This window comes from Podarcis muralis, chromosome 4 (assembly GCF_964188315.1).
Source record: "Podarcis muralis chromosome 4, rPodMur119.hap1.1, whole genome shotgun sequence".
NCBI classification, from domain to species: domain Eukaryota; kingdom Metazoa; phylum Chordata; class Lepidosauria; order Squamata; family Lacertidae; genus Podarcis; species Podarcis muralis.
The window spans coordinates 58,261,576-58,283,826 of record NC_135658.1 but is presented as its reverse complement, the minus strand read 5'-3'; the positions used below and the strand labels follow the sequence as shown (position 1 = coordinate 58,283,826).

Here is a 22,251-nt window from a genome sequence, read left to right as displayed (position 1 = left end):
ATGAGAGCACAGCCTGAGGTTTCTGTGTGTCAGATATAATCATCAAGCACTCCAGAAATACTCAATCCTAAATCACAAGTGAGATGAAGATATAGTGGATAAAGTTCAAAAATCCAACAGGGGGATTCAAATTCCATTCCTTCCTTTAGTTTCCCTCAGGACCCCCTTTTCATTAAAATGTACTCATCAAAATTATCTTCAGCTATTTAAACAATTAAAACAAGGGGGGAAATACACCAAAAATACTTTGAGGCAAGCTGAGCATAGATTTTGACTTTCATTCCAGATGTCATGCAGCAGAAGGAAATAGGTTGGAAATTTGAAGTACTGAGACACCCAACATGTGGCTTATGCCTCATCAGAAGAATTTGCAACCTCAACAGTCAAGTAAGAAGTGGTCCTCGGAATATGAATATAAGCGTAGTGAAGTTCCAGAATCCACAAAATGTTTTGGATGTTTTGTTCTCATTCATTACTAAGTACATTTTTAATTATTTGACTGCAATAAATTTTTGGATTTCCTTTGAAAGCTACAGTAGGAGGTTCTTGTTTGTGCAGGTCCATCAGTCAGAAATACTTTTGGCTTACCTGTAAAGGCATCAAGATGGTTTGGAAAACTGGAATTGGATGATCTCTCCAGTTTAGCCCATCGACTAGTTTCTTATAATTTACTTGCTCTTTGCAATCTTCACACCTAAAATCAGATTGGGAATGAACATATTCAGGAAGTGACTGGCTATTACTTTGCTTAACACAGCAATGATTTTTCATCCTTTACCTAGAAACTATCTTTTTGAACCCATAAGAACCAAATGGACATGAATTCATGATGTATGTGTGTGTGTGTGCAGAGGAGGAAAACACACCTTATGTCACTCATTGACAGCCATTCCCTCAACGAAAGGCGGTGGGGCCAGTGGGGGGTCTAGCATGTTTCATCTCCACAAAGTTTAATGCAAACTACAACAGCCATGAGTCCACGAAACCCATTTGCAACTGCTGTCTTGGTTATTGTTATGTACTGAAGTTCTCACCCTGGGCCAGCAGGGGGATACTGTAGATAGTTATGCAAATGAAGGATCGAAAGTGACGTTCAGTGATTGGATAGTTTTAGAAAGTTGCTACAGTAACATTGTACTGGAGCTCTATATAAGCAGGCTGACTGAGCCCTTCAGTTCAGTTCTGTTCTGGCCTCTGAATAAAGAAGAGCTGTTTGAAGAATTGCTGTGTCATCTGATATGTTCACCCACAACTTAACAGTTATAGTTTTGAAACTATTTTTCATGCTGATTAACATCTACATACCACCTTTTAAAAACAAAATCTACTGTGAATACTATCTGGACAGAACTAGAGAATTATATAGAATCCCTGGAATCCCTATATCCTACTGCAGTGTTTATCATTGCAGAGGATTTTAACACACGTATGGGAGTCAACGATGTTAATTTGTACACACATTACAATCAGATTCTGGAACCAGATATCTACTTAGCCAGAGGTACCTCCCATTTGTCTAAAGATCATATTTACAGTAGCCAAAGTTGTAAGGCAGATGGACTTGCTAATATTAAACAGTATGATAGAGGGAGATAGGCCCGGGGAATATACCCCCTTTACAAAGCATGGAGGCAGTGCTACAGATTACAATCTCATGATTTGCATATAAGTTTGTCATGGTGTTTGAGGTGGGCCCTTTTCCCTTCAATATATATTACCTTTAAATAAAACCTTGTAAAAAATAATTTTATGGTGATTTATTACAATAGTTAACTATTTCTGCTTTTTACCTCAAATGCAATGTATGAAATGTTTATTATTATTATTACTATTATTATTATTACTGTTATGATTATTATGACTATTTATTGAATTTATATACTGTCCAATGCCTGGAGGTCTCAAGGCAGTTCACATAAAAGGACCACAGTATATAAAATTAAAATAAAAGCAATAACCCAATAATATCCCCCCCAAAAGAGCCACATTTTAAAAGGATATGGAATGTTGATCAGGTCAACCAAAGGCCTGGCTAAAAAAGGAGTGTTTTGCCTGTTGCCTAAAGGTGTATAATAAAGATGCCAGGAAAACTTCCCTGGGGGGAGCATTCCATAGATGGGGAGCCACTGCAGAGAAGGCCTGTTCTTGTGTTACCACCCTCCAGGCCTCTCGAGGAAGAGGCACACGAAGAAGGGCCTCAGAAGATGATATCAGTGTCCAGGTAGGTTCATATGGAAAGAGGCGGTACCTTACCACTGTGGGAGTACCAAATGAAAATTCCAAATGAAGTGGGAGTGCCAAATGAAACTGTTTAGGTGAGTCTAGTTTGAGCAACCTGCTGTTGTAAGAATTAACAAATGATGTAGAATAAAGGAAAATTAAACTGTTCATTTATTTTGATTTCATATGCTTGGAGTAGACACTAAATTATATTTGGAATTTTCCTATGAAAAAAGGATGAACACCTGGTTTGAACTGGTGTTCATGTTCCCTTCTCCTCTGTCTGGGAGGGTACACAGTAAGGAGGGATGTGGCAGGAGTATTTTCTGAATATTGTGCTGGCCTGCTTATATTTGCTTTCTCTTCCCCAGGCAATTCATGCCTTGATGCTACTATCAGCTAGCACAATTTAATGGCAGGGAGGTTGTGGTCCCTGTAGCTCCCATGGTTTATCTATCATAAGGGAATATTTCTTATAGGCTGATTCCTATGGGACTCATTTCTGAATTTAGAAGCTGAATTCCATGAGGTCCGACTGTCCTATGTGAAAATTTAAAAAACCTTTGTTTATCAGCAGGATGCAACTGGTTTAGGGATGGTAATTATGTTCCTGTGTTTGCTTGCTGATGGGGAATCTGGAAAATTGCCACAAATATGTTTTACATTATTATTTTTTCTTCTGGTTTGGGACAAGTAATCACTTATCACATAAAAATATTGAACCAATAAATAGCCAGAATTTTAGAGATTATATCCAAAATCCTGGATAATAATTATTCCCAATCCCTTATGTTTAAATAGCAAACACACCCAATAAAAGTCAACAGGCATTAAACCTGATTTACACTTCAGTCTAAGAATAAAGTGTATTCTTTCAGTGAGCTCTATGGCCCTTGTAATATATTTTGTGTGCGTTTTTTTTTACAGCTACTACTACAAGCTTTCATCACAAAAGTATCTTTTGGGAAAACACTAGATGGCTACACTATGCTAACCTCCTGCAATTTTATTAATAAGTTTTTGCTATTCTCTGCTCACAGTATGCTTCTTTTGGCTGACTCGGAAAAGACCAGGGAAAAATGGAAGAGCTACAAGGTTCTAAGGAAGAAACGCTTGCAGTGCATGTACAGGGTCTGATGAAAAACTTCAGAACTCAGAAAGGGACTTCTGGGTTAAGCAGAGGTAATGGTCCAATGCCCTGAAAAAGCCTTGTTCTTCTCAAATAGCTACCATTCTCCAGCCTCTGTCCCACAGTCCACCTGTCTCCATTTTCCAGAACCTTCTCACCTTCCATTTCCAAATCATCACCCCAAAATGAATCAGTCAGTCCAAGTTAACCTGGCTACCCAGATCTCGGAACCAGAATCTATTATGCAAAGCAGCCATATGCAGATTGGCTTAATTTGTGTCATAGGTTTTTGAATAGAAGGCAATATTTGGATATATATAAACCCAATTGTTTATTATTTTCCACTGGAGGGTATGCACTTTATTTAAAAAAAACAAAACAAATCAGAAGGCAGTATTTTTGACCCTGTGCTTCTCTTAACTACTGTACATTGAATTGTTGCTCCATGCATGCCTTTCCAAAAAGAACCTCAGATTACCCCTTCTGTTAACTTCAGGTGCTTTTGCACGCCCATCCAGTTTCTTCTCCACCCATGCTTCCTTTCCTGGTAACTGATTTGCAGTACGATCTATGCATGTTTACTCAGAAGTATGTTCAATGGGATTTGCTCCCAGAAAAGTAGCAATCTAGCTGCTGGGTTCTGAACTTAAGTTTCTGAGCACTCTTCAAAGGAAACTCCCCACAACACACTTCAATAGTCTAGACTGAAGGTTATCGGAGCACAGGTAACTGTGGCCAGGCTCGCTCTGTGCAGAATGGAATTGTGCCCTAAGAGACGGCGTAAAAAGCTTTGAAATAAGTGAAGTGGGGAGGGGAGATCAAAAGCAGCCATGGGCCACAGGGACCAGGTGGGCCTCTCGTGTCAAAGCTACCTCAAACTGCACCTCCTGACTGTGTTCCTAATCTTTCACAGGAAATGCAGCCCCATGAAGATGGGGTTGAACACTAGTTATCTACCTCCTTTTTCACTGTTCCTATCAAAGCCTGAGTTGTGTGTTAATGTGCTTGTGGAAAAAACAGTACATGCTTTTTCTACCCCTGTAAAACTAGTACTGTATAACTCAAGAAATAGCTGGGGACATGCTCCAGTTTTCAAATTTGTTGGATCAAGTTTTCAAAGAATATTCTAACAAGTGTGGCACAGTAACATGGGAAACTATTCAAGCCCTTAGCCTTCATTGCTATCAAATAACCAAAGCAAATTCAATTAATGTCTGTATTTTAGATAAGTAATGCATTCCTTTGGCCCATTTCATATTTTGTGATATGAAGCCCTGTAGTTTATTTTCAGATTAATACGCTGATTTTAAACACACTGTTCAGAGAAAGCAAGGGTGGGCTTCACTTTCAGATAACTGGTGCAATACAGTTCACTTTATGAAATACATTTAGGATCAGGGTACACATCACAAATACAGTTTCATATTATTGCTCCATGGTTTATAGATAACAAGGCCCCCATGTTTAATACTTATTACATTTATCATAAGTGATAGAACATAACTCTCTTTTCTGGTTGCATCTATTTAATTACTGCTTTCCAGAAGTAGGAGAGAATTCTTCATTTCACTCCTGGATTCTAGCTGTCCCAGAACAACTTTTGGCAGTTCAGGTTAGTGGGAGTTCTAAAAATGAATTATTTTACTCCCTTTGACTAATGCTCATGAGCAGGTGTCAGAAATGATGAATGTGCAGCAAATTGCAAAAGTCATCCATCTGCCTACCGCAGGGAACTCCCTGAAAAGCTCTTGTTTTATGGAGGCACCAGATTTTTTAATAACTGTGCCTTATTTTTATTAGGCATTACAGAAAAGAGGGAAAACACAAAAGATTACCTACTGCTATGACAGGCCACAAAGAGCTTTAAAAGGTGAGGAAACATTTCACGTTCTGAGATGTTTCACTTTTAACAAGGCAATACAAGGCAAGTCTGGCATTATATAGTCTTTTAATTCAATATCAAAGCCCTCAGCAAAAGAGGAGATGGGGGGGAGGAGGGGGCTGTTTGATAAGGAGGAAGTGACCTGAGCAAGAAGCCTCATAGCTCCTGAGAACCCAAGATGGATTAGTTAGGAGGAGGAAAATCTGGGCATCAGCAAGGGATGACAACTTGGGTGGCCTTGGGCCAAGAGACGGCATGCTTCTCCTCCAGTGTACTGCTTTGACCCTTCCTTACACAGAGGCTTCCCTCGTGAGTTTCACAGCACATCTTGAGAAGCCCATGCCAAAACACAGTAAAACTGCAGGTTCATTCTCCCCCACCTCAATGCAAATATGGGAGCTATAAACCTTGTAATATTCCTAAAGTCACACAAGTTAAAGCAATAACCCTACACTCTCATTTTGCAAGCAGGTTGCTCAGTACAATAGATGCCCAGCGGAACTCTGACATCTGTGCCGTGTCATTTTCAATCTGAGCAGCCCCACACCTCAATAACAAAGGCCCCTCTTTTCATTGAACGTTGTCAGATTCAGACCGCATTTGCAATCTGTGTATTATATGTATATTTAAACCGTCACTATTGAAACAGCTGTCTGAACAGCACAGTTCCTAAACAATAATCCAGGCTGTTTCGGCATCTCTAAGACATTGAATCAGTGTGCAATGTACGCACACAGAGCTCATGTGATCCATCTTGTTAATAAAAAGTTAAGAAGGGATCCACAGAAAGGCTGTTTGCGATGAAGACAAAAATGAAACTCTCATGAATATGTGAAGCGATCAACAGGGAGAAGCACAACTTGGCAAACTGCTGACAGCTTGCCATTTTATTCAAGTCAGGCTAAAGATTCTGGTGACAGTTTGAAGGTAGCTGTTTATTGTGTGCATTCTCATCTCATTTTCACCTCAGATTAACAGGTTTTCCAGGTTTTCCCAACTGTTTCAAAAGTTTGCAACAGGAGGTAGTTCCCTCTGTATTCCCCAACAGCCCCAGATGGAGAGGGAAGGTTGTCTGCTTCAGCCTGAGTGAGCTTCTCCTCAGTCCCTAGTCATGCAGGAATGCTTTGAAGTTGCACCAGGCATGCCTCCTCCTCAGCTGTCTCATTCAACCCTTTGACGTAGGGGTGAGGAACCTCTTGGCCCACCAGCAGGGCCCATTTGGCCCACAAGGCCATTTCCCCCAAACCACACCCATCTGTTAATCAGCTGACATCACTCTGATGGGTGGGTGACATCAGCTGATGGGGGAGTGGGGTTCAATAACATAACTGGTGCATGCAGCCAAAGCATCAGGATTTAACACCCCGCCCACTCAGCAGCTGATGAGAGAACTGGCAAGCACAACATTGCACCCTACTCCCCCTCAGATACATGGGTGGTGGGTTGAATCCTGCTCAGAGCCTAGCAGAGAGCAAGACTGAAGTCACTATTCATCAGCTGGTGAGCAGAGAGTTCAATCCTGTTGGGTACTGCTTCACCAGAGTGTTTGTCCCCTGCAGGAAACAGGCTGGTGAAGCTGACTTCACATGTCAACTCTAGACAGATGGGCAGGGCCACCCAGCTAGCTGTCACCTGGTGTCATCATGATGTCAGGTGATTGGCTGGTGGGTGGCCCTGCCCACCTGTCAAAGCTGGACTTCAGGGGAGAGGGAGAAAAGGTAAAGATCTGGACTGACTCCTGCTTGAAGGAGAGTGCAGCAGGCTGCCTTTTGCAGTATAGCTGCAATTTTAGGAGGGAACAGGACTTCTCTCACCGTCGCAAGATTGTTAACTTTTACCGTGGGTCATGGCCTATCACATTTCACTTGTTGGCCCCAACGAAAGCTGCTTTTGGGAACCCTGCACAGGATTGTTGAGGCACCCCTTGTTCTACTTCTGGATATCAGCAAATCCAGCCACAGCAGTGAGACAAAAGAAACGTACATGTATGCCCCGGGAGGCTATGCCTCCTTCAAACCTTCCTCAAAAACTGTTCCTGGTTTCCAGCATTCCTGACTCAACACACCATTTACATAAATTCATATAATCTTAGGTTGAGACTTACGCAGCCAATATCGCTCGCAAAAGATCATCTGCTACTGGTAGCCTGAAGGACTTGCATATAGTCCTGCACTTGTCGCTGGCCAGCAGTCCGCATCTGCACAAACAGAAATGTTTCTCATGGAATTCATTTTTTAAATGAAAATAGAAAAATGTAAAATGCCTGGTTTAAGAGGTGTCAATACCTGCATTTAAAAAATAGTAACCTGGAAAAGATGGTGGAAAAGCTTTTGGAAAGGAAAGCTTCTTAAAATGCAGTCCAGTGACTCTTCCTTGCCTTCAAGCTGCTCCATTGTGTGGAGCTTTGAGTACCAGGGAAGGCTAATACTCATGCCTACTTATTAGGGTCAAGGGCTGCAGCTCAGAGGTAGGTCATCTGCTTTAGCTGCAGAAGGCCCCAGGTCACTCCCCAGCACCTCCAGACCCTGTTCAAACTCCTAGAAAGCCACTGCCAGCCCATAAAGACAATAAAAGCTAGATGGGCCATTGGCCTGACTTCCTGTTTCTTTTTTCTGAGCCACCAGCCAACCTGTCCATCTCAGTGCTTCTGCCAGGGCCTCCCCCTCATGCACCCTCAAAGAAGGACTGCCAGCTCTCTGGATCTTCTGATCAGCTGCTTGGCAAAGGAGAGAAAAGTAAAAAAAGAAAGAAACCACCACTAGGCACCAGGCTCATCTGCCCACCCAAATGACACCCACACCCCCCACACCCCAGAAATCCCTTTTGCTCAAGCACTTTGCCTCCAGGATGCTAAAATGTGCTGAAGGCCAGTGGGAGACAGATTAATTCAAACCTGGAGCTTTGAATTAACAGATTGCAGACCAAAACAATTAAGTCAATAGGATTTAAAAATTGTTCCCTGTAGCAATTAGATTCAGACCATAACAGTGACACTGGATTCTCAGAGCAGCAAAAAGGACAAGCCCTGCCAGACAAAGAAGGGAGGCAAAGAAGATACACTGGGTCTTTCCAAAATGCTGCAAAGGACTTTGAGACAGACATAATATTTTGCCTATGTTCAATGTAAGGGTAGAAGCAAAGCTCTCCGATCACTTAAAGCAGAAGGACACGCCCAAACCACCATAGGCAAAGCAAAGGACTTTAAGGTCTACAATCCAAAGCAGAGGAAGTACTAAACTTACTTCCAAGTAGATGTGATTAGGATCAGAGTGTGATTCCCACTAATTCCAATGGGAAAATCAACATGGACAGAGATGGCCTTCCTCACTAGGTGAGGCCACCACATTTCCAGGAGGGGCTTCATAGAAACTCAGCTATTTCCTCATACCTAACGGAAACATCTGCATCCAGCTGCTTACAAGCCATTAGCATCAGAAATGCAGAAGCTGAATAAGAACAACTGTTTTGAAAGTTCAGAAGCTGTATCCTACTCACAACATACACCTTCTGTAAATATATTATAACTTCTCTGTTACCCCCTTGCACCCTTTAAGTACTTAGCTATGCACACAGTCATTCCTTACTTGCTCCGGTCGTTGTACACAAGCACTGCCAAGAGTTGACCAAAATTCTCAAAGCTATTTTTCTTAAGTTGTTCCTGGGCCACTGCTAGAAGATAGGTGGTATCCATTTCATTCTTATCTCTCAAGCTATAGTATCGCCCAAGGGTCATAATTTCATGTTCTGATAAATTTCTATCTGAGATATTCAACAGCAAATTTCTGAGGAAGGAAAAAAATGTATATTATAATTGGTTGCATGAAGTGTACCTGAAAAGAGCAACAAATGTATACAGCATTTTCTGAAGTGGCCTTGCATTAGTACAAAACTGCGTTGGCACAAAACATACCGCTAATTTTTAACTAGCATCTACATTAAATCTTATTTTCGTTGAGCTTCAACACAATGAAATGGAATGGAAATTAAAAAATGAAATGGAAAAATACATACAGGCATACATCATTTTATTTGTAGGCCGCCTTTCCATAGTTAAAACCATGCTCAAGGCGGCTTACAGCATGAAAAAGAACATAATTACAAAAATATCAAAGGTAGTAATAAACAATGAATGAATCACATCAAAAAGTTCACAACCAAATCGAACAATTTCCACATAAATCATAAGATCTAAAAATAAAGATACAAAAAATTAATATCAATAACAGCAACAACCCCCCTAGCAAAAAAAAAATCCCTAAACAATACCCCAACTCCAAAATGTCGTAACTGCTCATAATTGTGCTTTTTGCAGCTGTTTTATCTACTCATCCAGCATAAACACTTTTTTGAATAGCTGCATGTAGAAATAATGACTAATTCATATAACATAGAAACAAATATATATATTTTTTTTTAAAAAACAAAAAACCTTCAAAAGCGGTTATATTTAGGTGATGCACAATCTACTGATTTGGTAACAATATTTTTTTTGTTATTTTTCTTTTGCTTTCCAGTGTGTTCTGAAGTGGCTTTGCAATAAGAACAAAAAGTAAACTCAATCTGTGTCAAGATTTTCTTAAAGCTATCGTGTTGTTAAACTGATTGCACTATAATTTGAAAGTGTTGGTTTGCAAAGTTCTCTTCAAATTATTACACATGTTAAAAAGCACATTGCACAGGATGGGTTTAAGTCATAACAAAAGCCAAATATTTCAAAGAGATGTATGGATGCTTGCTCAAAATCAGTATGACTTTTCCTGATATAAGAAATTCTCAGAAATATAAAACCTCAATATGTGCATGGTACTTTGCCATTTGATTTTCATTTCAATACAAAGACACAACAGCCATGCACATTACTTTAAACATCCAAATTGAGTCCCTGAATATGATAAAGATCCATCCGTGCTTACAAAACAGTGCCCAGTTGTAAAATATGTTTGTAGAAAATGGATCAAACCAGGCCATTAAAACGTAATGCCAAATCATCAACTGGCGTTACGAGAACAAAATTTGGGATCTCACTTTAGCTTTCAAGGAAAAAACAAACAAATCATCCGTTTCCAGGCTAGATGGAAAATAAGATAAAAGGCAGGGGGGAGAGCACAGTAACTGGAAGCTTCAAAGCAGAGTATAATTTTTGCATATTTTCTGCCCAGATGAAAATGACTTGGAAGTGTAGTTTGAAGATCCTAGTTTAAACATTTTTACTGTTTCAGGCCAGTGTCCTGCAAAACACAGATTTGCAGGAAAATACCCTTAATTAAAAGACAAGGAGAAAGTGAAAAAAGTTTGCGTTTCCACAGGGACAATGTTTCTGCACAGGACACAGGTCTGTAATTATTGCATGTATCAAGAAAAAGGCAAACATGTATTAAATGTGTTCGATGGGATTTATGTAAGTGTGCATAGACTGCAGCCTTAAGGATTTCAAATGACAGAAATTGTCGTATAATGAAAGAATAGGACTGGAAATCAGGAATAGAATATAGGAACAATAAAGTGGGTTTGTCATCTGCTTCAATTTTGCACGCATCAGTGAGGCTTTTGTGTTCCCACAAGAGCCTTAGGAACAGGGTGAGGTGCGCATCATCAGAACATGCCAGCAACCAGAGTCAGGTGTGTGGACCAAGGCTTGAGACCTCACACCTCTTTTTTAAAAATGGATCTCGGGCAGCTGGAAAACCCTCTGTCTGAATCTTTAGAGAGCAACTTCTAATCAGAGTGGGAAACGCTGATGAACTAGATGGTCCAAAAGTGTGACTCAGTGTAAGGGAGCTTCACACATCTTAGGCAGTATACACACCATAGATTTAAAGCACATCGGCCCTTCCCATAGACTACAGTGGTACCTCAGGTTACAAACGCTTTGGGTTACAAACACTTCAAGTTGCAGACTCTGCTAACCCGGAAGTAGTACCTAGGGTTAAGAACTTTACCTCAGGATGAGAACAGAAATAGTGCACCAGCGGCACGGCGGCAGCAGAAGGCCCCATAAGCTAAAGTGGTACCTTAGGTTAAGAACGTTTTCAGGTTAAGAATGGACCTCTGGAATGAATTAAGTTCATAACCAGAGGTACCACTGTACTGGGAACTGTAGCTTATTAAATGTGCGGGTGTGTGTGTGAAAATGTGCTTTAAGAGTAGGGTGTGTATGCAGCCTGTGTGTATTCACTGCACCTATCATTTATAGCAATGAGACTGCCAAAACTCCACACAATATGTCCATCCTACCAAAAGATACAAATTCAGGTCAGAACAAGACTCTATAGGTGCTCCACAGGTACCACTGCTAAGGACCTTGTGTTAGTTAACCTGTTTGTGCTCTATGTAATAGAGAAAGCCAATATCCAACATCCTAGTAGATTTTCTCTCTCTGTTATTGATGATAGGAACCTCACAGAAGATACCCTAAACTTAAACTGCCTTTCGTCTAGGCATTCAGAGACTTACCTAAATTCATCATAATCAATAGTGGTGGTGTGTTGAGGATCAGCAGCTGCAAAAATCTGCTTAATCTCTCTTGATCGAGGTTCTCCTATTGCCTTCAGTTTGTCCAAAATTACGCAGATATTGGCCATAGGAAACTGTAAAGAAAGGGTCCAGGTGAGACTAACAGAACATATATTTAATACATATAAAGTACTAATGCACAGCAGCTTGAAAACTACAGTAGCTAGTTATTCATATCCTTTATGACAAAGACATGCATTAGTTGCATTATATTTGCATTATTTTTAAAACACCAGCACTGAATCCCTAAGTAGCTTTTATAAAAAGTTTTCAAAGTGATGCCAAGTTCAACCTGAGAAAATCAGTGCCAGTCAAAGACATTGTGCTGCATAAGATGTGGCACCCCCTCCACATACAGAAGCCAGTTGGACTTGTTGCAGAATCTTACTTCAGCACCGGAAATGGAACAGCATTCACCATTTGGGGATCTTGCACAACAAATCAGAACGAATGTTCAATAAATAGTGGTTGGCATCTAATCTCCCTGCAAACTTTGCTCAAGCACATCAGGATGAACATTCAATAACAGGTTGTCTGGAAGTGACCCTAATGCAACTTTATTGAAACATGACTAGAATACGTTACGTACGTAGTTGCCCATAACATACGACTTTTTAAAAACAGTGCCCCTAGCGCTGTACTATCCCTTTCAGGGTCCTAATTTTATCTCTATTTGGTTGTTCTTTCTCCCAAGGGCTCTTGCACAACTCCTTTGTGGAGAAGGAACCATAACAACTATCAGATGTTCTTATGGATTTTGTTTGGTTAGCTTTGACTCCTTTATCTTTTGCACGGGAAAATTAACTGGTACAGTGCAGACTGTATCAGCAGTTCTCTTTTTTGCTTTTGCTGATTTATTCTTCCAGGAACAAAGGCGGGATTAGGACATTATGAAAGTCAATCTGCAAGCCTGAATCATCAGGCACAAAGTGCACTCCATGACATTTACCAAAGACATTATTTGGTATGTATCTCGCAGAGAACAGGTTGAGAACATGGACCCGTTTTTCTCACCGGGTCGTTTTCAAATGAGACAACGGTGGCTCTGTGTTGATCTTGGGGGTGAATAAACAGTGGTTTTCAGAGCCACCATTATTTAAGCAAGATAATAAAACTCCATATGCTTTAAAGGCCAAATAAGGATTGGAAAGCACAGCTTGCCTCATTTGCATGTTTCTCCATGTAGTTGAAAGCATACTCATCAGCATCCACCAAAAGAAAGACGTGTCCATGGAAACACACTTTAGCTCCGACATACAGATCCTTTGCTGTGTAGTACTCAGACAGTTCAGCCTTATATAGCTCTTGCCCAGGCTTCTTAACACGACCTCTTTCCAGGAATTTCCCACCAATTATCCCTGTAACAAGAGAACAATAAATAACAAGTTGCATATTTCAGAAAGAAACCAAAGAAACTGCACCCTCAAATTTCCTATCAGCCAACTGGCCATACCACAGTATTTATTTCCACCTTTAAATGCAGATTCCTTGATATGGCCATTTCAGTGTCTGACAAAGGAGTTCCTCATCCTTCCTCCCACCCACAACAGCTAAGTGCATCCCTCATCAAGTTTCTTCTGTAGGTTGGGAATGGTGTGGGATGCGGTACAGGAGCCTGCTGGGGAGGAAGATGAACGTGACCCACTGATTTCAATGGGTTGGATTCCACATTATGTTAACTTAAGGAATTCCTGGAAGTAGGGGAATGGGAAACTTTCCTTCCATCAATTTCCTTAAGTTATCTTATCATCCAAGCCTAGGGTGATTCCCATCAGTCTCCCACACCCCGTCACACATTGTTCAGGAGTGTCTCCGGCCCTCAGGAGAGGTTTTTCAAGAGGCTCCTGTGGCTGAAAGGAGATGGGAAACTATCCATGCATAAAGTTCCCTTAGTTAGTTTATCCTAGAAGCCAAGTCATTGAAATCAATGGGGAAAGTTAGTTATCCGTGACCTTTGGGCCATGCAAGCTGGACTGATGAAAGCTCAGTTGAATAACATGTGGAGGTACCACCTGGTCAACCCGAGATTTACGAAGTACTTTTATATTCTGCCATTTTCCATTGTGGAATGGAAGTCTTTATGCTCTCAGGGAGTCCACTATCCAGGCACCGACCCAACCAGAGACCCTCTTAGCTTTCAACTAAGTGGCTGCTGCAGCATGTGCCCTCAGATCATTCCCTTGGACATATAATACTTTGGGCTGAACAAGCAGTACATGAACTCTGGTATGCCTGTGGTTCATTTCCTGCATATATCTGCGCTCCCAACCAAAAGCCCCAAAGCATGCATTAGGCATCATAAAATGTTTCATATGTATTATTTGGTGATATAAGTGTCATAAAAAGGGATGGGCAATACAATGAAATTCCATTTAGAGTCCAAATTATAAGTAAATGCAGAACCTGTAATGCTTTATTCAACCTGAGTTTGGTTCAGAAATTTTCCTTTCACAATAAAACTGAAAGGTGAAAAATCCATTAAGGTAAAATTCAGGATCTGACTTAAGCCTGTAAAAGCATGATAATTTAAGAGTCAAGAATAGAAGCCAGGTCACAACAGCTTCCTCCCATCTAGTTACTGATGCATATAAGACCATCAGTTTGAGCAGACAGCTGCATTATCTAGTCAACAAAAGCTTTTAATGCCATTATGGGTTCTGGGTTTCTTCACTTAGAGACATTTACTTTCTAGCAACTATAAAATAATTTTTGCAATGAAAAAATATATGGAAAAATAAAACCAATTATTCAGAAGGCACTGACAAAGACAGCACATCCCAAACTACTCTCTCTCTCTCTCTCTCTCTCTCTCTCTTTCTCTCCCTCTAGTGTAAAGATCTGGGAGGTTGGAGAAGGTGCAGTAATTTGTTTTCAGAAATACAGCACAACACAAAGTATACCATCTTGTTTACCCGAGCACAAACAGCACCTAGGAAAGAGTTTCTATCACTTCCTCTTGTTGCAATTGCCCAGAATGTTGGAGTATACCAGACCCAACCTTCTTGTATGAATTTTGAGGGTGATGATAAACAAGTCTGTCCCCATTCCTATCACCACTAGCTGAAGAAAGAATGGCTACTAGTCTTATCAGCTGTTATCACAGATGGGGAATTTGTGGCCTTCCGTATGTTGGTCTTAGTCTGAACTCCTGTCATCCCCAACCAATGGCCATGCTGCCTGGGGCTGATGGGAGTTGGAGTCCAATGACAGCTAGAGGGGCACTGGCTCCCAATCCCCGGGCTATCCGATGGCAGTAAATGTCTCTGAACACCAATTGCTGGGAATCACAAGTTGGGGAGAGGAGTATTGTGTTCAGGTCCCACTTTCAGGCTTGCCAGAAGGATCTGGTCAGCCAAGCACAGGAGTCTAGAAAAAGCCAGCTCACACATCCCTTAGGATTGCCAATGGAGCCTTCACCCTAGCCTTCACACACCAGCAAACTACCCAACCTATTGTCAAGTCTCCCAACCCGCAGGCAGTACCCCCACCTTGAAAAATATGCACAGCTGCCTCTGAGGCAAAAGGGGCCACAAAGTGCACCAGATAATTATCATAAACACTGGGAGAGAAAAGGGTATAATCCCCTTCCATCACCCCTGCCCCACCTACGGTACCAACAATGAACCACCATCCAAATCCAACAGACTCTACCACCTGCGATCCATTTAGGCCTGGGAATTGCAGTTGCATTGCGTAATCTCCTTAAAAGCTAAACTGCATTAAATTCTCAGACCACCAATACATTACTGAAGCATCAGGAAAGTGCACCTAAATTTCCTTTCCCCTGCCCCCCATACAGCGTACTGCATATTAAATGCCCATACAAAATCAAGTACTCTTTTGCTACCGTGGAAAATGGTGGGTTTCAGTTTAGATATCTCTATCCAGTTACGCAGTTTATGGCCAGAGACAGCAGGAGCTTTTATTGGTGATTAACACCTGAATCAGAACAAATTGGGGGGGGGGGGTGACCAAATTGGAGGAGGCAGCTACCACAATTACATACCACCCAGATACTAACCAGAGGACATGCAGCCTATGAAGTTGTGATTTTACACAGCCTTGTATTTAAGGATTTGCCTGCTAGCCATAGGATATCTCCTCATCATAGAAACGCCCTCCTTTTTTCCTCTGCTAGCCCCCAACAGACTAGCAAAACATTAATCTGCAGGCCAGGGACTTTTGTAGGCTTGTAGACAAGACTGAATAGTAACCTATGTGTCCGGGGCATGCAAACATGCTACAACAATTTGGGTTTTTAGAAATAAGCAAATGTTTAAAGATTCCTGCACATTCAAGTCTTCATCCTCAAAGGAGTTTGGCCACTGCGTCTCTGCATGATCCATTGTTATGCTGGCACTAGCTGGTTCCAATACAGCTTTGCTAGGGCTAGGTAATCCTGGGATAGTGCTACCATTTCTAAGGCAACAGGTCTGTTTGCCTTCAAATGTGTGTGCCTTGTGTGTCCCTGCACGAGTTATTTCTCGCATTTATTTCCACCCATCTGACGAAGGTTGTGATCCTTTAATATAAATAAATACCTAAGGCCCTCTGCCCTTTTCACTAGAATTACCTAGAACTGAATCTGCTCTCTCACCTGTATTTCGCTGAGGAGGCTCAAACACTTGAATGGTGTCATCACTCAGATAATAAGAAACAATGAACTTCCGGTCTTTGTCAATGGGATCAGTAGTAATAAATTGTGCAAGAAATCGCAGTAAATTACTTTCGAGGCCTTGCCTGTAATAGCAGAAGAGGTACAAATTCAAGATTTGTCTCCTTTTCCTTTACATGGAGAAGTCCTGCCATTTGTTTAGTAAAACAATTAAAAAGTTAACAGTCTTTGGTCAACTTTTACATCAGTTTGAACCACTGAGAAGATTGCCATTACCCATGCCCAGGTTTTGCCTTTAATGAGTTTGTTTTTGTGTTTCCAAACACATTTTTGTTTGGGGGATGGGGCGGAATAACCAACCTAAGCTTAAGCAGTAGCAAAATATCAGAAGCTGTTTACATTCTACAAAGTGTTCACTCTGTGAGGTAGCTGATTAAAAAAGCGGCATACGATTTTACAAACTAAAACAATAAATTGTAAATGGCACTCCAATAACCACACCAGACAAGAAACACATGATTTTATGGATCTGGAGTTACTTGGCAGGACACGACCACACACTACCCGCCGCCCCTGCTCAGGTGAGCTACTAATAAAGGAGACCATACAGTTGAATGGGATCAAACCAGGCCACGACTTTATTGCCTACAGATGAAGTGGTTTGACATAGACATTGGGTATGCATTTATTTCTGGGCTGCCTACCGGAAATGACATCAGGATCAACCCAGCAGCAGGGATTCCTATGACTTACATCAAATAGGGGGATCCCCGCCTCTAAGAGGGCTGAGGCCCAAGCCCCCCGTCTGGGCAAATGGTCAGAAGCAACTCCATCACAGATCCCTTTAACGGGATATCCTATTTCTGGAGGTACAACCCCCCCCCCAACCAAGGCTGAAAATCCCCCAGGTCTTGCACTGAGCTTGAGCCAACGAAGCCCAGCAATTGTGATCTCACAAAGAAGAGCTGGGCATCAGGGGCTGGTGTGAGCTATTTTAAATCCCTCAGGAGAAGGCCTGAGGGAAGCCTGATTGTTCCCGAGAGCCTGCCCTCTGAGAGCCCAGCCCTCCGCACCACTGGCCAATTTGGCAGGCTGACACAGAGCAGGATTTCAAGCCAGGAATGGGAGCTGAAGCTCGTGCTCCGGCAGGGATCAGACCCCGACACCCAGCCCTGCATCGTCAGCAGGAAGGGAGGCACTGGCCATCGCACAAAGCTACCGCACCACCAAAAAGGGGGTAAGGGGACATGTCTGGGCTCTCCCTCCATCATTCTGCTAATAAAAACTCCCAAGCAAACCATAGTAACACAGAAGCACTGATTCCAAAAAAAGTTTTAACAAAACCCAGAATCCCTTACAAAACTGATAAAGCATCACTAGGCAGCACAGCATGTGATTAGACAGTGGAAACAGGAAAAGTAAATGGGAAAACAAAGGAAGGAGAGGACAGCATCTCTCCCCCATTACATACTGGACACTAGTGTGTCACTATTGTGGTTCTTGTTATCTCTTTTAGAGCTAAGCCTTTGAGATTAATGAAAACAGGCATGTATGGTAGGAACACAGACTCTAAATTCTGAAAATCTATTATCTGCTTGACTCATAAGAATTATGAATATTACAAAGCCCTTTTGTAAAATCGGTTGACATAAAAACGTTTAATGGTAATTTCCCTCCCCCTCTCACTTTCCATTTCAGGAATTGAGGGGAGGGGTAGGTTCCAAATATTGCTTTTGCTCAGATACCTGTCTTTTTCCATGAATTTCTTGAAGTCTTTTTGGGGTGGTTTGGGAAGCAAGCCCGTGCAGGAGCAAAGGGAGTCCTCTTCAGAGCCAAATCCATGATACGGTGGGAACTTTCTTTCTACTTTCGGAGGAGGTGGCGCTTTGTACGGAATTGGAGTAAAGTCCTCTGTAACACAAAATTGGCAACTGACATTTCACTGTTCAGTTCCTGAATATGTTAAGAATGGCACTGCATTTCAAGATAGGAGTTCTCAATCTCAAGGAAACAAAATTGTTTTCCCCTTTTGGCAGATATATTACTGAAGAATAACGTGTGCATTTTAGAAAAGCAAATGTTTCCCCTAAACAGGAAAGCCCAATTTTGAAAATATTTTTCAAGTTGTTTCCTCTGGGAGCATACTGTGATTGATATTTTTCTCTGCTTTCTGTCAACTTCTCTCTATGGATGGGAAAAACCGAAATGTTTCCATGAGCCTTGGGAGACTGCCAACAAACAAAAGTCCTTCTTATCTTTGCAATGGGCTCAGCCTTTTCAAACCTGTCTTTCCCACTCTGTGTTCTTTTCTTAAATGCTGCCTTAATCCCGGTGAATTGATCTGCACTCATCTCATAAACATAATTTACTCGTTGACATCATTACCATAGTCAACAATGTGTAACTTGCATGGGAGCACCCAACCTTTTACATAGTGACTGCCGGGTTAAATAAAACTATTTGGGGGTTAAGCCAATTCATTTCCATTGAGTTCACCTGGTTTATATCTGTACATTTTTGCTGTTTAAAAATAATAATCATGGACAGACATCCACACATGGCGGTTGAAAAAACAACAACAACCAGATCGGAGAAAGATGCGTGTGCAGAATTAGAAAGTAATGGTGGGCATTTGTCCTTTGAGAAGAAAGAAATGTAGCGTTTTCCAGTGTATGGGTAGCCTGGTGCATCTGGGTTTCAGGGCTTGCATAACAAATATGACTCTGATTACAATCTCTCTTGCATACCAACAGTGCCATCTAGTGCAACGCTAGCGGATGCACTAAAGAGAACTTGCATGTTGAAATGGCGTCCCAAAGGAGCCCAAAAAGCGGATGGGCTGGGGAACAGCTTACTTTCCTCCTACCAGGCAGTTCACAGACTACCCTGGCTTCAGTCTGAGATCAACAGGGATATATTGTTCAATGGGCCCTGAATTAAGAGAAGCTGCTTTCCTCCCCCAGGAACATTTTTGCCACTTTGCTTGCTCGGGAGGTGGGTAGTGACAAAAGCCTTCCCCCAAAGCAGCCACAGATTGCCTTTAGCTGAAGGATGCCAGGTAGAAACACCGAGGCAATGTTAGAGACAAGGAGGTATAAACCCTAGCAAAAGTTAACAACCTTTTAGTCCCACCAATCTGAATTATTTAGGGTGATGCTTAAATCTCCAACTGCATTCAATGATAATTAAAAGGGCTGAACTTTAACTGGATGAATCTGCTATTTTCATTTTTCAGTCTTAAGTGCAGTATGCCCACACTTCCACATCAGTTTATGCTTTTTATTATTATTAAAGTGCTCCCCAAACTTCATATGCATTTTAGTGCACATTCCTCCTAATACAGAGATGCATAAAACCATGCATGGTGTGGTTACAGAGACAGATTTTCTCCCTCCCTCATAATATTAGAACTCGTGGACAGTGAAACTTAGTGTTGGAAGATTCAGAGCAGACATCAGGAGGTACTTATTTACACTTGTTGGCATCCATCTGTCTCAAAAGACAATGCAGTGCACCTCCAGGGGCAAAGTCAAACCGCTGGAGTATCACAGCACCCACTGTGGCTACAGAGACCAGTAACTCATAACCGCTGCCTCCCACATTGTTTTTGCTGCTTTGGCAGCACTGAAGTTATTTCTCCAGGGCGCAAACCTGGGCAGAGTGTATGGAGGTCCTGGGCTGTCCAGACGACAAGACCCCCCCCCCCGGCCTCGCTGATGTGGTCCAGTATGTCATCTACTTCCTCGCCTAAGTAATCAATGTCGAAACTTATGTCAATCTAATCCTGAAATAATTGCTGGGTTAACTTATATAAATAATTTACCACAAATAGATAGGAGCAATCTAGGTAAAAGTAATTTATACTGCATAAGAAAAACTGCATTATATGCAGATTTAAGTATATTTACTTGGAAGTAAGTTCCATTGATTTCAATGAGACTTACATTCAAGGAATTATGTTTAGAACTGTAGTTCCAATCAGCAATATATTCAGAAACTGATTAGGGGTGAAGTCAGCAGAGAAATATTTTTCCCCCTCAAACTGTAAAGTTACCCTGACATTTTCTAAAGTAATGAAAATATAACAGCAAATGACAACAGAAATGCCAGTAGATTTAGTGCAATCTGTGATAATTAGGATTTCACAATAGTACAATCAACTTGTTATTTTCTCTAAGCAGTGGTGTTTTTAAAAGAATGTGACAGAGAACAGCTTTAAAAAGATTAGTTAATATATATATCTGTGCTGAACACATCTGTCGTCTTTTGGTGAGTGGAGAAATTTTCATTTTTGAACTCAAGTAATTTCTTGTCAGAGAGATAATGCATGGCATTTTGCCAAAAAAACAAAGCAAAACTTCCAATATATCCATCACATGCAAATATATAAACACTGGCTTTAAAAGATTACTCCAATTTATAGGGCATTAAAAATAGAGTTGTTAGGAAATTATGCCTCGAGGGGAATCCACGCAGCCCCAGATTTTGTGGGGAAATGTAATAACATCTGCCTAGAGTTCAGTTGTGCTCAAGAGGCTTCCCCTGTCACCTGGAATTCACTAGAAGCCTCTAATCATGAGGGTGCAAGGGAAGCTGCCTTACGCTATTTGTAATCTAGCCCAGTATTGTCTTCTTTGACTGGCAGAGGACTTTCCCATCGCCTTCTAACTGACCTTTTAATTAGAGATGACAGAGGTTAAACCTGGAACCTTCCGCAGGCAAACCAGGTGCTCTAAAACTGAGCTATGGCCCCTTCCCATAACCCCATGGTGGGCTGATAATGTAATTGGCTATTTACATAATATCTTTTGTACCCTGGCATAATCTGTCCAGAGGTGAGCACAGTACAGATTCTGCTCTTCTTCCTGTCCCCAATGAGTTATTTATTGAGTATATTTATGATCAACCCTTCGCCAAATGGTCCCCCAGGGCAGGGACGTACACATAGCATTAAAACTAAGTTTTATGTTGTTTCAAAGCTATCGATCAGGGCAGGCCCTATATGTTTGGTGTATCCGACAGCAAGTGTGAAGGGCACAGAACTGCTGTCTGCTCACAAAAGGCTTCGTTCAGAACAGAAGTCATAAATACGTAAGCTTGCTCAGATCAGTCACAAATGCCTGGCGTAAAGAGATGGTTGAGAGTTGCAATCAGGTGAGAGAATTGCCAAGGGGGGTGGTAAATGAAAAAGAGGTCATATATGTACAACTGATCCACAGAGCAAGAAACTCTGGCTGGCGCTTGTGAGACCAAGAAAGTCCATCTTTCAAGCTCTCTTCTTTCATCCTGTTACTCTGGCTCACCCAAACAGAACCCTCATATGAGATATTAAAAACTTGGTCACCACAGGAAATAATGTATGAGGTGGCTATGATCCCTAAAACACACAGTCAGTTCAACATAATTAATATTTTTCCCCCTAGCATATTTTAAAACGCTTTGTTGGTCCAAATTCTCTCTGTGTATGTTAAAAGCGGTACCTATTTATCTACTTGCACTTAGGGGTGCCTCAATACAAGGACCTGGTCCAGATTCCAATGAAAGAAATGTAATACCACTAAGTGGAATTCAACTAAGTTTTACACAAAGTAGAGCCGCTGAAATGAATGGCCATGACCAAGTTAGGTCCATTCATTTCCATATGTCTACTCTGAGTAAAATGTTGTTGAATACCACTCACTGCTTTTAATGGTTCTGGATAGCATCCTTCTGCTCTAATCTAGCAGTTGGCATCATCAGTGGTAAGGCTAGTAAGGTCTTCTCCATCCATTTAAATGGTGGACCCATATCTGCATTGTACAAGTGGAGCTGTTTCATTTGCTGAAGCAACTAAGGCAGCCAAAACTGCAGGAATTCCATTATTCCTTCACTGGGCATAATCTACATTTTTGT

General features: G+C 41.4%; 1 protein-coding gene across 2 annotated transcripts in view; it reads right to left on the bottom strand.

The window, feature by feature from the left end:
• The window catches only part of EFHC2 (EF-hand domain containing 2), a 51,433-nt gene that overhangs the window by 1,458 nt on the left and 27,724 nt on the right, over positions 1 to 22,251 (bottom strand). For both annotated transcript variants that reach the window (XM_028727334.2, XM_028727335.2), the window contains 7 exons: positions 18,105 to 18,270; positions 16,342 to 16,484; positions 12,906 to 13,102; positions 11,685 to 11,818; positions 8,816 to 9,013; positions 7,336 to 7,428; positions 589 to 694 (listed from right to left, as the gene is read on the bottom strand). In XM_028727334.2, coding sequence (XP_028583167.2) covers positions 589 to 694; positions 7,336 to 7,428; positions 8,816 to 9,013; positions 11,685 to 11,818; positions 12,906 to 13,102; positions 16,342 to 16,484; positions 18,105 to 18,270 — 1,037 coding nt within the window. The remainder of the gene's footprint in view (positions 1 to 588; positions 695 to 7,335; positions 7,429 to 8,815; positions 9,014 to 11,684; positions 11,819 to 12,905; positions 13,103 to 16,341; positions 16,485 to 18,104; positions 18,271 to 22,251) is intronic.